The 18,762-nt window shown below is 43.9% G+C and overlaps 1 protein-coding gene across 1 annotated transcript in view; it reads right to left on the bottom strand.

Moving 5' to 3' along the window:
- The window catches only part of utrn (utrophin), a 664,298-nt gene that overhangs the window by 378,739 nt on the left and 266,797 nt on the right, over positions 1 to 18,762 (bottom strand). Inside the window, exons 49-53 of the mRNA XM_067989572.1 lie at positions 13,190 to 13,298; positions 11,012 to 11,250; positions 5,819 to 5,936; positions 5,291 to 5,496; positions 3,582 to 3,736 (exon numbers count right to left, since the gene is read on the bottom strand). Coding sequence (XP_067845673.1) covers positions 3,582 to 3,736; positions 5,291 to 5,496; positions 5,819 to 5,936; positions 11,012 to 11,250; positions 13,190 to 13,298 — 827 coding nt within the window. The remainder of the gene's footprint in view (positions 1 to 3,581; positions 3,737 to 5,290; positions 5,497 to 5,818; positions 5,937 to 11,011; positions 11,251 to 13,189; positions 13,299 to 18,762) is intronic.

The following is an 18,762-nucleotide window of genomic DNA, read 5'->3' as shown; positions in this document are numbered from 1 at the left end:
GGGAATTAGGGGGAAAACTCTGCAGTAGCTGGAGTCATACCTAGCACAAAGGAAGATGGTAGTGGTTGTTTGAGGCCAATCATCTCAGCCCCAGGACATTGCTGCAGGAGTTCCTCAGGGCAGTGTCCTAGGCCCAGCCATCTTCAGCTGCTTCATCAATCGTCTGCCCTCCATCATGAGGTCCGAAATGGGGATGTTCACTGATGATTGCACAGTGTTCAGTTCCATTCACAACCCCTCAGATAATGAAGCAGTCCGTGCCCACATGCAGCAAGACCTGGACAACATCCAGGCTTGGGTCGATAAGTGGCAAGTAATATTCGTGCCACACGTGTACCAGGCAATGACCACCTCCAACAAGAGAGAGTCTAACCACCTCCCCTTGACATTCAACGACATTACCATTGCCGAATCTCCCACCATCAACATCCTGGGAGTCACCATTGACCAGAAACTTAACTGGACCAGCCACATAAATACTGTGGCTACAAGAGCAGGTCAGAGGCTGGGTATTCTGTGGCGAGTGACCCACCTCCTCACTCCCCAAAGCCTTTCCACCATCTACAAGGCACAAGTCAGGAGTGTGATGGAATACTCTCTACTCGCCTGGATGAGTGCAGCTCCGACAACACTCAAGAAGCTCGATACCATCCAGGACAAAGCAGCCCACTTGATTGGCACTCCATCCACCACCCTAAACGTTCACTCCCTTCACCACCGGCGCACCGTAGCTGCAGTGTGTACCATCCACAGGATGCACTGCAGCAACTCGCCAAGGCTTCTTCGACAGCATCTCCCAAACCCGCGACCTCTACCACCTGGAAGGACAAGAGCAGCAGGCACATGGGAACAACATCACCTGCACGTTCCCCTCCAAGTCACACACCATCCCGACTTGGAAATATATCGCCATTCCTTCATCGTCGCTGGATCAAAATCCTGGAACTCCCTTCCTAACAGCACTGTGGGAGAACCTTCACCACACGGACTGCAGCGGTTCAAGGCGGCGGCTCACCACCACCTTCTCAAGGGCGATTAGGGATTGGCAATAAATGCTGGCCTCGCCAGCGATGCCCACATCCCATGAACGAATAAAAAAAACCGAAGGGTTAGTCTGCCATGTTAAATCAGATGTCACTTGACTTTGACACCGTGTTCCCCTCTCTGCCAGCTCCCATTCAAGATGCCCATTGTCACTCTTCCATTCTTGCCATATAGTTCCACCATGTCCATTCCTGCCTTCCATAAGTCTTTTGTCAATTGGAACCTATCCTGTCGCCCTCCCAGGACATTCTGTACAGCACACATATCTCAGTCATCACAATTTTCTCATCCTAACATAGTACTGCAAGCAGGTGGCATTGTCTCATTACTTCAGTTCTGGTGCTGCTAGACGAAACAAGATCACCCTCACTCATCACACCTTCCCGTCATCATAGGGATTTTCCTCCCTTTTTGGGCACTTGCACAAAGCTTAAAGAACTGTATAAATGTGGGGATTAGAGCATGATGATTTGGAAGAATTTGGTGCACTGAGATTCCTAAAAGATAAGAATTAACTGCCACTCAGCACTATCAATAAAGTAACTGATAAGTAAATGTTACAACAGAGATTAGTGGGTTACTCAGGTTAAGATGAATGCAAGAAACGGTGTACAAAATGAATGGTGATGGAGACAGAGGATGCAACAGTAAGAGCAGAGATACAATGGAGAAACTGGTCCATTCATTAGATGGGATGTCTCACCTTCTCATTCTTTCATTTCTTCACATAAAACATAATAATTACTGGTCTAAACATGATGCCACTTTGATTCAAGCTGACTATAATTAACATTAGGGAAAAGCACATAGACAAGAAGTGAATGATGAAGAAAATATCCAAACCTTCAATGTATTTATTGGACCATCACTGCTGTTCTTTCATAGCCATCAAATGCTTTAATGAGCATTTCTGGTCCAAGTCCCCCCCCCCACCCACCCCCACAAAATTCTCCCTTCCTCCAATGACTGCAGTGAGTACAGACTAACGTACAATCCCACCCCACTCCAGTACCTCCTTGTGCCTGACAGTTGACAGGATTTTCAACTCAGAGGCGCATCACACCCAAGTCCAATTCTGACCTCACCTGACATCCACATGCACTGTTCCCACAGTGGACACTGGAATTAGAGTTGAGAACCCTGAATGATTTTTCCCCTGCCTACCTCAGGTAACCTCTTTATTAAAAAAAAAGTTTGAGTAAATGAGAGGAATCTAATGCAGTTTTATGTGCAGGAGGGTAAATAAACTGAGTGTTCTCTCAAAAGGATCAAGGGTAAGAGAATGGGACGATAAGTATTGTAGTCTCAGCTCCGACCCATCCTGCCTTCATGCTTAGCTTCCCACTGGAGATGAATGGTTCCGTTTATCCTGTCGAGGAAAGCTCTGCTGTTCGCCACTCCAACATCCAACCACTGCAACTGCACTTCAGCAAACTGCATTTCAGATTTGTCTAGCCTTCAGCTTTCGATCACAGAATTCTCTCTTTATAGAAATGTGTTCGATATTCTTTTTACACAGAGATTAGTTCTCTTTTTTTATTATTCATTCTTGGGATGTGAGCGACACTGGCAAGGCCGGCATTTATTGCCCATCCCTAGTTACCCTGGTGGTTTGCTAGGCCACTTCAGAGAGCAGATAAGAGTCAACCACATTGGTGTGGGACTAGAGTCACATATGTAGGCCAAACCGGGTAAGGACGACAGGTTTCCGCCCTTAAAAAGAAAAAAAAAGACTTGGATTTATATAGTGCCTTTCACGACTAAGTGTAGTCACTGTTGCAATGTAGGAAACATAGCAGCCAATTTGTGCACAGCAAGGTCCCACAAACAGCAATCTGATAATGACCAGATAATCTGTTTCAGTGATGTTGGTTGAGGTTTAAATATTGGCCAGGACTCGGGGGAGAACTCCCCTGCTCTTCTTCAAAATAGTGTCATTTATTAGGAATAAGGACATTAGTGAACCAGTGGCTTTTTGCAACACTATGACAGCTGCATGATCATTTTTACTGATACCAGCTATTTAGTTCCAGATTTAAAAAAATTAAATTCAAATTCTCAAGTGCCATGATGGGATTTGAACTCACGTTCTTTGGATTACTAGTGCTAGCGACATAACCACTAAACTACTGTACCCTTCTCTAATGTACCGCACCATGGAGTGATAAAAGGTGGGCTCATTCCCACAGCTCCACCTATAGTAAATCCTCAACTTTAACTGCATCACAGAGGGATTGAAAGAAGACCAGGACAGAAGGAAAAGCAGGGGCAGCGTCCTTGGTCAGCCAGTCAGCAGCTAGTAACACAGCAGGCCAGCAATACAGTAGCATGAACAAAGACCAGAGCCAGGATACCAACCAGCCCTCACAGCCAAGCAACAGAACCCAACACAAGGCAACCTGATAGAGGGAGAGAAGGTGGCCTAGTACAGGTGCAATATCTAAATGACAGACACATACACACATATTATAAATGAGATATTCAACATCCAAAAGTTTTTAAATCAGGTCCCGATCTGTGATATCCTTTCCTCTCACCTTTGATTAATATTATTCCAGGACATATTGATGCTGTCTGTAACCTCTTTCACCTTCCGAGTATCATCGGCTGCATAATCGCGGAGTAGTTTATTGGACAGGTCATTGAATGCAGCCACTGTAAACTGCCCTTTGTGTAACTCTTGTAGAAAGTGCTGAAAAACATAGTACTACACACTGAGAGAGCAACAGGGTGTATCCAAAGCACAAACATGCTTAGAATTATGCCTTGATTATCCTCCCTGCACCGCTTCATCCCTTTCAGATATATGCAGTATTTTCAATTAGCATTCCCAACTATTTCTAGACACTTAGAAAGGGAAACACTATTTAAAAACAAGTGTAACATAGTCACTTAATAGCATTGCTCTCCTGAAGGCAGTCACATATGCTAGGATATGGTTCCTTGGGCACTGGTCCCTAACAGTATCTCATCCAATTGTCACTCTCAATGCGTCAGCCTAGACAGATATTTTTTCGGGGAGGAGGGAGGGGGAAGATTTCCTCTGAACTCTAAATGTAACAAAATTGTTAACCACTTTATATAGAAGTGAGTTTGTACACAGGGCTAAAGTTGGAACCAAGCTGTGACCAGCTTTAGCTCCAAAATCAACTCTTCATTTACCCTGAAGTCAATTAGATTTGCTGTTCAGTCCAACAGAATTTTCCAAAGGATGGCCTGTCTTTCATTGCAGTGTCTGCAGTTCAAAGTACCACAGACGTACAGGATCACTGATCAAACAGTCAATCATTATACTCTAGCTATCACTCATGTGATGTAGAAAGTATGGGAGAACTGTCAGGGAGGTCAGCACAAGGTCTTGTAGGGAGGCCAGCAGAATGGCTTTAGGGGCGGTTATCAGGTGATTTTGATAACTGAAAAGCAGACAGCAAAAATAGAGTTTTCAGTTGCAGCATTTAACGATCCGCTGAGCAAATGCACAAGCAGAACCAGCAGCACACGTGCAGACCAGAAATATCGAAATTCTAACAGTTTGTGGTTCAGCATTGCAGCTGCTCTCATGGCCCAACTCAACCTGCAGTATGTGAGAGAGTGAATAGGTACCAATCTTTATCTGTGACCCACTCCCACTGCTTGGGCATTTTCTTTAAATCACCAATTGACATACTTCTTTTCACAGTTAACAGTGCGCTTACCCATTCACTGGCAGATTAATTAAAATGGCAGTGTCAATGGGTGGAAAACCATCTTTTCTCTCTTCACGCCTGTGCCATTTATTGGTGTCTGAACTGGTCCAAAGTCAGGTATATATTGAGTTAACACATGTTAAGTTCAATTTGGCACTCATCTAATTTGGCATAAACATGAGAAGATACACTCATCAAATCAACCTCCTAAAACTTTTCAGGTTAACAATTTTGTTACATTTAGTGCACAGAGAAAATCTTCCCCCTCCCTTCTCCCTGAAAAAATATCTGTCTAGGCTGACGCATTGAGAGTAGTAATTGGATGAGATACTGTTAGGGACCAGTGCCCAGGGAACCATATCCTAGCATGTGAATAAGATGTGAGCACTTTAATACTATTTTTTAATATAAATATTAAACTCAAATCAGCACTTGACAGTCTACAAGTGGTCATGAGGCTCCCTCTGTTGATAGACTCTGGTATTTTACTGTAAGAGTACAGTTCTGTGGCTCAGTCAATAAAGCCATAAGCTACTTATGGATGAAGGTCAACAAGTTACCTTGCTTTCTGCTAGCTGTGGGGCAAGGGGATCTGAAGTGACCTGGAGCATGGATTGCAGACGGATCTCACTCTGACCAACTAGCCGCTCAGTTGCCTGCCGCTCCTGCTCCCACTGTATGCTGTCACTGAGAAGTTCTTCCAGCTGCTGCTGCCGTACCTCCATTCTGTGCTGCGTGCTGTCCCATTGGTTCTGAACCCTCACCACTGCACGGAAACATGAAATGAGGTAAACATACAAAGGAAATCCTTCAGTACTGTACTTAAAACACACGATCACTGAACCATACAGCCTTTCTAGTGCGTCTGCAACTCCAAAATCACAGGGAAAACTTATATAACACTGCCGAAGCACTGCAGCGGTTCTATACTGCACGGAGATCTGCTAACACTGAAACCATTTCACACACAATTTCAAATCTCACTCTATGTGCTCAAAAGTCTCATTATATTTGCAAGAATAAAAAAACTACCACAGATGTCATCAGTGAAACTGGTTTACAGCCATTTGCGGAGGCACATCACTCACATCGCTCCGTGATTACAGCTCGCTCCTCCAGGTCAGCTGTTTTATTCTTCAAGTTCTGAGCCAGAGTGAAAATGGCGTCCAGCTGGGGCCGCCGCTGCTCCAAGTCGTTCGTTGTGGTCTGTTCTCAAAGAAATCAATGTGTGAGCACCACAGCATCAGAGAAAACCAAACCGTACTGAATTATAACATGTCAATCAAATCAATTTCAATCATACTTCAGCACAATAATGTTGCTGACTGTCAAAATATTAGTTGGATGTGTTGAATTCAACAGTTCCTGGTTGATATATAAATACAACAAAATCAGTATTTGAAGATTAAAACTGAGAAACAACAGGAATTAGAGGCTAGGATAGAATGGATGGATGGAACTAGCCAGCACGGCAACACAATGGTATAAACTTTCCATCAACTCTGAATCTTTTTTTTTACTATTCGTTCATGGGATGTGGGTGTCGCTGGCGAGGCCGGCATTTATTGCCCATCCCTAATTGCCCTTGAGAAGGTAATCTCTGGATATCTTAGTTCCACAGTCCAAATATCAGTTTGCCCTGTGATTCTCCACAAAGGTTCTTCCTGATCTCAGCTGTGCCGTTCGGGAAAAGGGCGGAGAAGAGGCCAGGTAGTTCCCTGAGGATGGGGGGGGGGGGGGGGTGAAAAGGCAGGGGACGGGGTCACAGAATTCTGTGTACCCTTCAAATGATTAAATCACCCTACAAGTTCGGGTTTGCTGAATAATCTACCACATATTTTATAGTGGAACACAGAATCTTTCAGCCTGTTGTAAACCAACCACAACAGGCTCAGAGTTTAACAGATTTACAGTTGTGTATGTTTCTCTGAGTTTCCCTACTAAAGCCTCTGCCACTCTGTCCGTCTCTCTCCTAAAGCCTCTGCCACTCTATCCGTCTCTCTCCAAAAGCCTCTGCCACTCTATCCGTCTCTCTCCAAAAGCCTCTGCCACTCTGTCCGTCTCTCCCCAAAAGCCTCTGCCACTCTGTCCGTCTCTCTCCGAAAGCCTCTGCCACTCTGTCCGTCTCTCTCCGAAAGCCTCTGCCACTCTGTCCGTCTCTCTCCTAAAGGAACAGGAGTAGGCCATTCAGCCCCTCGTGCCTGCTCCGCCATTTGATAAGATCTTGGCCGATCTGTGATCCAACTCCACATACCTGCCTTTGGCCCATATCTCTTAATACCTTCGGTTGCCAAAAAGCTATCTATCTCACATTTAAATTTAGCAATTGAGCTAGTATCAACTGCCGTTTGTGGAAGAGAGTTCCAAACTTCTTACCACCCTTTGTGTGTAGAAATGTTTTCTAATCTCACTCCTGAAAGGTCTGGCTCTAATTTTTAGACTGTGCCCCCTACTCCTAGAATCCCCAACCAGCGGAAACAGTTTCTCTCTATCCACCCTATCTGTTCCCCTTAATATCTTATAAACTTCGATCAGATCACCCCTTAACCTTCGAAACTCCAGAGAATACAACCCCAATTTGTGTAATCTCTCCTCGTAACTTAACCCTTGAAGTCGGGTATCATTCTAGTAAAGCGACACTGCACTCCATCCAAGGCCAATATGTCCATCCGAAGGTTTGGTGTCCAAAACTGCTCACAGTACTCCAGGTGCGGTCTAACCAGGGTTTTGTATAGCTGCAGCTGCCCCCTTGAACCCTTGTACTCTAGAAATAAAGGCCAGCATTCCATTAACCTTATTGATTATTTTCTGCACCTGTTCATGACACTTCAATGATCTGTGTACCTGAACCCCTAAGTTCCTTTGGACATCCACTGTTTTTAACTTTTTACCATTTAGAAAGTACCCTGTTCTATCCTTTTTTGATCCAAAGTAGATGACCTCACATTTGCCTACACTGAATTCCATTTGCCACAGTTTTGCCCATTCACCTAATCTATCAATATCCTGCTAATGTGAGTACTTACCCATTATCCCTACTCTCTGTTGCCTTTCGCTCAGCCAACTTCCTAACCAAGTCCGTACTTTTCCCTCGATTCCATGGGCTTCTATCTTAGCTAACAGTCTCTTATGTGGGACTTTATCTAATGCCTTCTGGAAGTCCATATAAATAACATCCATTGACATTCCCCTGTCCACTACTTTAGCCACCTCTGCAAAAAATTCAATCAGGTTTGTCAGGCACGACCTACCTTTCACAAATCCATGCTGGCGCTCTCTGAAAATTCTCGAGGTGTTCAGTCACCCTATCCTTAATTATAGACTCCAGTATTTTCCCTACAACAGATGTTAGGCTAACTGGTCAATATTCCCTGGTTTCCCTCTCTCTCCTTTCGTAAAAAGCAGTGTGACATGTGCAATTTTCGAATCTGGAGGGACAGTTCCTGAATCTAGAGAACTTTGAAAGATTATAGTTAGGGCATCTGCAATCTGCTCACCTACTTCCTTTAAAATCCTGGGATGGAAACCATCTGGTCCTGGGGATTTGTCACTCTTTAGTGCTATTATTTTCTTCATTACTGTTGCTTTACTTATGTTAATTTCATCGAGTCCCTGTCCCCGATTCAATATTAGTTTTCTTGGGATTTCCGGCATGCTATCCTCTTTTTCTACTGTAAATACTGACGCAAAGTAATTGTTCAACATGTCCGCCATTTCCCCATTGTCAATGACAATATCCCCACTTTCAGTTTTAAGGGGCCAACACTGCTCCTGACCACCCTCTTTTTCCTAATAGAACTATAAAAGTTCTTTGTATTGCTTTTGATATCCCTTGCAAGTTTCTTTTCATACTCTCTTTTTGTAGCTCTTACTATCTGTTTTGTGACCCTTTGTTGATCTTTGTATCTTTCCCATTCGCCAGGATCTGAGCCATTTTTTGCCTTTTTGTATGCCCTTTCCTTATGTCTTATACTGTCCCTTACCTCTTTAGTTGTCCATGGCTGTTTTTTTTGGCAAGTAGAGTTCTTGCCCCTCAGGGGTATAAACCAGTTCTGTATCTCGTTAAATGTTTCTTTAAACATTTCCCACTGATCATCAGTCTTTTTACCCATTAACAGATTTGCCCAGTTTACTGTGGACAGTCTCTGTCTCATCCCATTGAAGTCGGCCTTACCCAAGTCTAGAATCTCAGCAGCTGATTCACTTTTTTCCCTTTCAAACACTACCTTGAACTCGATCATGTTATGATCACTATTGGATAGATGTTCACACACAGTTAAGCTGTTAACTGAATCTGGTTCATTACTCATTACTAAATCTATTATGGCTTGCCCCCTTGTTGCCTCTAGGACATACTGCTGTGGAAAACTATCCCGGACACACACAAGAAATTCACTACCGTTCTGACAGTTGCTAGTCTGCTTTCCCCAATCTATGTGAAGGTTAAAGTTCCCCAGTAAGACCACTATGCCTTTGTTACACGCTTGTTTAATCTCTGCATTTATACAATCTAGCACTTCAGAGCTGCTGCCAGGGGTCCTATACACAACTCCCATATAGTCTTAGATCCTTTCCTATTTTTCAATTCAACCCATGAGGTCTCTGTTGGCTGCTTACCTCTCGTTATATCCTCCTTTATCATTGAAGTGATTTCATCTCTCATCACTAAGGCTACTCCTCCCCCTCTTCCATTTTCCCTATCTCTCCTGTAGAATTTATAATCCGGTATATTTAGTTCCCAATCCTGACCATTCTCTGCAGCCAAGTCTCAGTAATAGCTATCATGTCATACCCTCCAATTTGAATTTGAACCTGTAGTTCATTTAATTTATTCCTTATACTCCGTGCATTTGTATATAGAACTCTTCGTCGGGCCACACGCCCTAGCCTGACCTTCAGCTTTGATGCTGGGTGAATCGCTTTACGCCTTCTAGTTTTCACTTTATCTGTAGTGCCTAAAGTACACTTTCTTTCTGCTGCTCTACGCTTTTCCCTTTCACTTGTTCTTGAACAACTGTTTGTATTATTTGTATTGGAAATTTTCCCTGTGTCTTCCCCTCTTGCTGCTCTCAACTTTACTCCCTTCTGACTCCCCACTCAGATTCCCATCCCCCTGCCACTCTAGTTTAAACCTTCCCCAACAGCACTAGCAAACACCCCCGCGAGGACATTGGTCCCGGTCCTGCTCGGGTGTAACCCGTCCCATTTGTACAGATCCCACCTTCCCCAGTCCCAATGTCCCAGGAATCTAAATTCCTCCCTCCTACACCATCCCTGCAGCCACGCATTCATCCGGTCTATTCTCCTGTTCCTATGCTCACTAGCACGTGACACTGGTAGTAATCCTGAGACCATTACCTTTGAGGTCTTGCTTTTTAATTAATCTCCCAACTCCTTAAATTCACCTTGCAGGACCTCATCCCTTTTTTTTATAACCGATGTCGTTGGTACCGATATGGACCACGACTACTGGCTGTTCACCCTCCCCCTCCAAAATGCCCTGCAGCCACTCCAAGACATCCTTGACCCTAGCACCAGGGAGGCAACATACCATCCTGGGGTCACGTTTGCAGCCACAGAAACACCTATCTGTTCCCCTTACAATCAAATCCCCTATCACTATAGCCCTGCTACTCTTCTTCCTCCCCTCCTGTGCAGCAGAGCCACCTGTGGTGCCACGAACTTGGGTCTTGCTGCTTTCTCCTGATAAGCCATCTCCCCCAACGATATCCAAAGCGGTATATCTGTTTGAGAGGGAGATGGCCCCAGGGGACTCCTGCTCTACCTGCCTAGTCTTTTTACTCTGGCGGTCACCCATTTCCTTTCTGCCTGCGTAACCTTTATCTGCTGTGAGACCACCTCACTAAACGTGCTATCCACGATAGTCTCAGCATCATGGATGCTCCACAGTGAATCCACTCGCAGCTCCAGCTCCGAAATACAGTTAGCCAGTAGCTGTAGCTGGACACACTTCCTGCACACATGGTCGCCAGGGACACTGGTAGTGTCCATGACTTCCCACATAGTACAGGAGGAGCATATCACGGGTGCGAGCTGTGCGGCCATGACTTGCCTTAGATTTACACTGCGTTCACCTCTCAGACTCTCCTCCCGCTCTCGGACTGTCCTTTTATACTGTGTAGAGCTCTACCACTCAGTCTGTCCATCTCTCAGATCCTCTACTGCTGGATTGGTCAGTTTGAAGCAGGTTGGGACACTTTATTACGTTAAAGGCGCTATGTACAACTGCAAGCTGCTGTCAGTAATTGTTTTTTCCATACCTTCAGGCGTACAATGGTTTCATTAATCTCCTCCAGATCTCCAATGGTAATTATGTTCGACTTGATCATCTGATCAATGAGTGTCAACCAGTCAATGAGCTCCATTGCAGACTTCTCCAGATCTGCAGGCACCAAAGATTCTGAATCTGGAGAGAAGCTATCACGCAGAACCAGAAGAGTGGCTCCAGGAGAAGGAGGCGTTGCAGACACCAATGTGACTGTTTGAACAGTGGAGTGAACTACAAAAACATGCAAACACACAAAGAAAGGTGAGAAAAGACAGTCAGGCTCATCCATGCTCACCCTATCCATTAGACAGTGCAACCTTGGGCACCATCTTCCCAACCACTAAAACCAACTCCTGGGGAGTGCGAAGGGCAATTAAGTTGATAAATCGAACTGGATCAATTTCTGGAAAAATTCTGAGAAATTCCCCTAGAATTCCGTTCAGCAACCAAGCAAACACTAAGTTACCATGGTTACACGTGACACTTCGATAGACATACTTAAAATAATTCCTCTCCTCCATATGCCCCAATTTACTCAGGAACTTGGGACAATATAGAAATGGAAAAGACCATCAACATCAATGGGCCATCCCCAAAGGCGACAGGCTTCTTACCTCACTTTACCTCTGATACCTTCTGCCAAAATGTATCCATCACGCTCTTAAAATTTAGATCCTCCTCCACTACCAGCCCCTCCCTGAGTAGGGTTGTTCCATAAATTTACCACCCTTTATATGAAGGGAGGTACGAAACCTGTAAAGGAGTTTTACTTTTACTTTGTATTCACTTTTTCTCATCTGAATTTGAATCCATGTTCCCTTATCCTAAAACTTGTATCAAAATAGACATTTTGCAATCCAGTATCTCTCTTCCCTTGAACATCTTAAATATCTCAATAAGCTCCCCTGCAAGCTGCCTTGTTTCCAGTGTAAACATCCCTCGGTAATCAGGTTATTCAATCCCATTTATCAATTTAAGTGCCCTTTGTACTCCCCCAAGGCCAGGATGTCCAGAATTGTACTTGATACTCAAGATGGGGGGGATCCTGTGCTTTGTACTTCCTGGAGCTACAAATCTTTAGGCCCTGTTGGATTTGGACACCATTGCAGTGTAGACAATTCAAGGACATTTTCCACTAATACTTCCATTTCCCTATTCTGTGTTGTTTTCTGTAGGTTATTCCCATTTATTTGGTACTCTCACTGTTTGTTTCCCTTTACCAGCGGCATGACTTTACATTTCCTTACATTAAACCATCAGTAGACGTGGAGAGGAAATTACTGTAGTGAAAGAGCCAAACCTCTTCAAGCAGTGTCCAATAGGATCTTATTTCTGTAAACTCAGTTTCAGAGAGATAGATTACAACTTTTTCATTCATTAGTGAAAAGATTCTGAATCTCTCTCTCTCCCTCACCCCCCCCATGTAAAAATGCACTCAAGAGACCGAGTTTCTTGTCAGTAAATGCTCAACTCAGCAAGGACAATATAAACTGTCCCACTTCACTTTCATAGCTAATCAGAAGTTGCAATCCTGAATGTTTCTATTTCTTAGTGTAGCTAGAGGTTTAGATTCAAATCGGGCCCCAACCCTGAGAGACCAACTGAAATGGCCACACATTCCCAATTGGAAAGCAATTCTGGCTATTTTTATCCTCTCAGGATACTAAAGTCCATAAGATGTCACCAATTTGGTAGTTTCAGTTCCAACAAACTTGGGGTGCAAATGTAAGAGAAAGATAATGTCACCTGCTGTCCAGCACAATTGACCAGAGGAAGCATGGCTACATTTAAGGTCCCACTCAAGCGCATATTTTGTAGTAACAAGAAATTGAGACTGTTAGACATTCCGGCTCAGCCATTTAACATAGTAATTCCAATCTTCCTTTCAGGTTTGTATTTTTAAATTTGCTTTTTAGATTAACCATATTTTGACAAAAGGATGAATGCAAATCAGCATTACAGGAAGAGACCAAACCACAGGGATTTGGGAGGGGGGGGGGGGGGGGTGGAGAGGAGGAGAAAAGAGACAGAAAAAAAACATAATTTTGTTTACCAAATGCACTGTAAAATTTTAGCAGCATATACAGCGTTAATATATTTAATGCAACTGGCAAAATTATAGAACTTGCTCAATTCACTCAGAAGAATGATTTGAAGAGCTGCCCCTCACCTGTGACTTTCTGTTGTGACATCTGCTGGCTCCATCCCGTCTGCTGACTAAGATCTTTCAAAGCAGTGTTAAGAGTTCTACAGTCAACAGAAAGCTGTGCCACCTTACTCTGTACAAGATTAGACAGGACATTTTCATTAAGAATGGAGAAGCAATCTGTATCCTTTAAATTCCTCAGAATTCTGACAAAAGTTAAGAATTCCATTATGGGTATCCAAGCTTTTTGTTTTCATGCACCAGTCTGTTTCAGAACCACATATAAAGTTTAAATCCTTGTTCCCCTTAATTCCCATATTTCCCAAGTTACTGATATTAACAGATCCTGTTTTTCTGATTTGGGATTTATCCACCAATGAGGCAACAGCTCTGTCCAAACCTCCAGGTCCACAAGATTCAAACAGGCCAAACCAGCAGATAAGATACAGGGCAAACAGGGCGAGTTACCTGGGCCTTGAGGACTGGATTGACAGGGTTCAGAGCTGCATGTGGCCCATGAATTGCAGCTTCGACAGTAAGCAAACTGAATTATGCCCCAATAATATATAGAAAATTTCTATAGTAGAGTTGGTCACTCAATGGAATAAATGCTCTGCATTCCCGACCATGACATTTTAAGTTTATGACCCAAAACAAATGACAGTAAATTCAGTTCATAACAAAATCATTTTGAAACAAAATGGTCAACATTAACAAATGTAAACAATTTTACAACACCAAGTTATAGTCCAGCAATTTTATTTGAAATTCACAAGCTTTCGGAGGCTTCCTCCTTCCTCAGGTGAATGCTGTGGAAATGAAATCCTCGAACCTCTCGCATTTATAAATCACAGAAAAATACCTGGTGATTACAGACATTCTTTCCAACTGCCCGTTGCCAAGGCAATCAGTGTGCAGACAGACAGGTGTTACCTACAAGGTCTCCGAATATACAAACCACCAAAAAAAAGAGATAGAGAGGCAGAAACATGGAAAAGACAGCAAATGACCCGTTATATTAAAGACAGATAACATTTGTTCGCTGGTGGGGTAACGTGTAGCGTGACATGAACCCAAGATCCCGGTTGAGGCCATCACACGAGAGGACACCACCCACCAGGTGCATGGTTCATACTCCTGTGACTCGGCCAACGTTGTCTACCTCATACGTTGCAGGAAAGGATGCCACAGAGCGTGGTACATTGGCGAGACCATGCAGACGCTGCGACAACGGATGAACGGACACCGCGCAACAATCGCCAGACAGGAGGGTTCCCTCCCAGTCGAGGAACACTTCAGCAGTCAAGGACATTCAGCCACCGACCTTTGGGTAAGCGTACTCCAAGGCGGCCTTCGAGACACACGACAACGTAAAATCGTCGAGCAGAAATTGATAGCCAAGTTCCGCACCCATGAGGACGGCCTCAACCGGGATCTTGGGTTCATGTCACGCTACACGTTACCCCACCAGCGAACAAATGTTATCTGTCTTTAATATAACGGGTCATTTGCTGTCTTTTCCATGTTTCTGCCTCTCTATCTCTGTTTTTTTTTTGGTGGTTTGTATATTCGGAGACCTTGTAGGTAACACCTGTCTGTCTGCACACTGATTGCCTTGGCAACGGGCAGTTGGAAAGAATGTCTGTAATCACCAGGTATTGTTCTGTGACTTATAAATGCGAGAGGTTCGAGGATTTCATTTCCACAGCATTCACCGGAGGAAGGAAGAAGCCTCCGAAAGCTTGTGAATTTCAAATAAAATTGCTGGACTATAACTTGGTGTTGTAAAATTGTTTACAATTGTCAACCCCAGTCCATCACTGGCATCTCCACATCAACATTAATAAAGCATGTGAATGGTGTAGTGAAAACATACAGGATGCTGTGATAAAACCAATCACGGTAAGAGCTCACCCAATAGCTCAGCATTCACCTTGGGAGCAGAAGGGAAATCTCAGCTTCGAAATCCGCCATATGGAATTAGCTGATCTCAGACAGAACAATGGTAGAGGTCCTACAAAGGCTTACATGGATTATAGGTTGGGGTGTGAGGTGGGGGGGATGATTAGCCAGGGTTTCTGCTGCTCATTGCTATCCAACGCGCCCTGCTGGATATGCACTTGGTATTGGGCATGGTCAGAAACAAGGTCAGCTGACAGTCACCATAAACGTTCACACAAGAATAATTGTCACTTGGCAAGTTACCAGAGGGAATGTATGGATCTGTGCACCAGCAAGGAGCCAACAGTGAGGGAGAGGGAAATTATTAGCCAAGATCACAGTAAATGCGATTGTGTATACTGCAACGAGAAAGGATTAATTAACAATCTTGTTGTGCAGGGTCCCTTAGGGAAGAGCGACCATAACATGACAGAATTCCTCATTAAGATGGAGAGTGAAGTAGTTGAATCCGAAACTAAGGTCCTGAATCTAAATAAAGGAAATTACGGAAGTATGAGGTGCAAGTTGGCTATGATAAATTGGGGAACTTTACTAAAAGGAATGACGGTGGATAGGCAATGGTTAATATTTAAAGAACGTGTGCAGGAATTACAACAATTATTCATCCCTGTCTGGCACAAAAATAAAACAGGAAAGGTGGCTCAACCATGGCTTACAAAAGAAATTTGGGATAGTATTAGTTACAAAGAGGAGACATATAAAATTGCCAGAAAAAGCAGCAAGCCTGAGGATTGGGAGCAGTTCAGAATTCAGCAAAGGAGGACAAAGAGATTGATTATGAGAGGAGAAAAATAGAGTATGAGAGTAAACTAGCAGGAAACATAAAAACTGACTGTAAAAGCTTCTATAAATATGTCCAGAGAAAAAGATTAGTGAAGACAAATGAAGGTCCCTTACAGTCAGAAATGGGGAAAATTATAATAGGGAACAAAGAAATGGCAGAACAATTTAACACATACTTTGGTTCTGTCGTCACAAAGGACACAAATAACCTCCCAGAAATGTTAGGGAACCAAGGGTCTAGTGAGAGGGAGGAAATGAAGGAAATTAGCATTAGTAAAAAAATAGTGCTAGGGAAATTAATGGGGCTAAAGGCTGACTAATCCCACGGCCTGATAATCGTCATCCCAGAGTACTAAAGGAAGTGGCCCTGGAAATAGTGGATGCATTGGTGATCATCTTCCAAAATTCTATAGACTCTGAAACAGTTCCTACAGATTGGAGGGTGGCAAATGTAACCCCACTATTTAAAAAAGGAGGGAGAGAAAAAACAGGGAATTACAGACCAGTTAGCATAACATCAGTAGTGGGGAAAATGCTAGAGTCTATTATAAAAGATGTGATAACAAAACACTTGGAGGGCATTAACGGGATTAGACAAAGTCAGCATGGGTTTATGAAAGGGAAATCATGCTTTACAAATCTACTGGAGTTTTTTGAGGCTGTCACTAGTAGAATAGATAGGGGAGAACCAGTGGATGTGGTGTATTTGGATTTTCAGAAGGCTTTTGATAAGGTCCCACACAAGAGGTTAGTGTGCAAAATTAAAGCACATTGGATTGGGGGGAATATACTGGCATGGATTGAGAATTGGTTGACAGATAGGAAACAGAGAGTAGGAATAAACAGGTCTTTTTCCGGGTGGCAGGCAGTGACTAGTGGGGTACCGCAGGGATCAGTGCTTGGGCCCCAGCGAGTCACAATATATATCAATGATTTGGATGAAGGAACTAAATGTAACATTTCCAAGTTTGCAGACGGCACAAAGCTGGGGTGGAATGTGAGCTGTGAGGAGGATGCAAAGAGGCTCCAATGTGATTTAGACAAGTTAGGTGAGTGGGCAAGAACATGGTAGATATAGTATAACGTGGATAAATGTGAGGTTATTCACTTTGGTTATAAAAACAGAAAGGCAGATTATCTGAATGGTGATAGATTGGGAAAAAGGGAGGTGCAACGAGACCTGGGTGTCCTTGTACACCAGTCGCTGAAAGCGAGCATTCAGGTGCAGTAAGCAGTTAGGAAGGCAAATGGTATGTTGGCCTTTATTGCAAGAGGATTTGAGTGCAGGAGCAGGGATGTCTTACTGCAGTTATACATCTGGAGTATTGTGTGCAGTTTTGGTCTCCTTATCTGAGGAAGGATGTCCTTGCCATGGAGGGAGTGCAACGAAGATTTACCAGACCGATTCCTGGGATGGCAGGACTGACGTATGAGGAGAGATTTATAAGATATTAAGGGGAACAGATAGGGTGGATAGAGAGAAACTATTTCTGCTGGTTGGGGATTCTAAGAGTAGGGGGCACAGTCTAAAAATTAGAGCCAGACCTTTCAGGAGTGAGATTAGAAAACATTTCTACACACAAAGGGTGGTAGAAGTTTGGAACTCTCTTCCGCAAACGGCAATTGATGCTAGCTCAATTGCTAAATTTAAATCTGAGATAGATAGCTTTTTGGCAACCAAAGGTATTAAGGGATATGGGCCAAAGGCAGGTATATGGAGTTAGATCACAGATCAGCCATGATCTTATCAAATGGTGGAGCAGGCATGAGGGGCTGAATGGCCTGCTCCTGTTCCTATATTTCTATGTTCCTATGTTCCTATTGGGTCGACTAGGCCTACATTCACTAGAGTGTAGAAGAATGAGAGGTGATCTCATCGAAACATAAAATTCGAACAGGACTAGACAGACTAGATGCAGGGAGGATGTTCCCGATGGCTGGGGAGTCCAGAACCAGGGGTCACAGTCTCAGGATACGGGGTATGCCATTTAGAACCGAGATGAGAAGAAATTTCTTCACTCAGAGGGTGGTGAACCTGTGGAATTCTCTACCACAGAAGGCAGTGGAGGCCAAGTCATTTGATGTATTCAAGGAGGTAGATATATTTCTTAATGCTAAAGGGATCAAGGGATATGGGGAAAAAGTGGGAACAGGTTACTAAGTTAGACGATCAGCCATGATCATTTTGAATGGCGGAGCAGGCCCGAAGGGCCGAATGGCCTACTCTTGCTCCTATTTTCTATGTTTCTTTGTTTCTAAATGCCACGGGATAGCCCAGAGGCACAAAGCATCGGGGTACAGGACTCTAGATCGTACCTGTGATTCCTGACGAGCAGAGATTAGTTTACACAGTTATACATTCAGACAACCTCCCCACCCACTAACCAGACTGTCAAAAATCAGGGTTATGGGGATAACATCCCATCAATCCAGCCAACATATAATCAGACGGGGGAATGTACACTGAAACCCCCCCCCGCACCAACAGAATTTGCCGTCCTGCATCTCCACCTGCCCCCATCCCTTTCCTCTGCCCCTCAGTTCCAAATACTATTCCCCCTTCCCCCATTCGTCTCCTTTCCCGACCTTCTATACGAAGCAGATAATTGGGCCTGTGGGAATGTCGATTGGCAACCAACTTTCCACATTTAGCCAAAGGTCGAAGGGAAACGATTTCCCCCACACATGGGTTATGATTGGACTCTGGAAGTATTTAACACTGCAAACCCCCCACAGAGAGTTTACCACCTCCTGCCTCCCCATCCCCCTCCCCTATCCTATTCCCCATTCCACTCTTGCTCTCCCCCTCCCTGGATCTAATTATCCACCTACCCTATCGTCCTGCTTGACCT

This window comes from Heptranchias perlo, chromosome 8 (assembly GCF_035084215.1).
Source record: "Heptranchias perlo isolate sHepPer1 chromosome 8, sHepPer1.hap1, whole genome shotgun sequence".
In the NCBI taxonomy this organism is placed as follows: Eukaryota; Metazoa; Chordata; class Chondrichthyes; order Hexanchiformes; family Hexanchidae; genus Heptranchias; species Heptranchias perlo.
The sequence above is the reverse complement of the archived record's forward strand: the minus strand, read 5'-3'. Positions and strand labels throughout refer to the sequence as shown.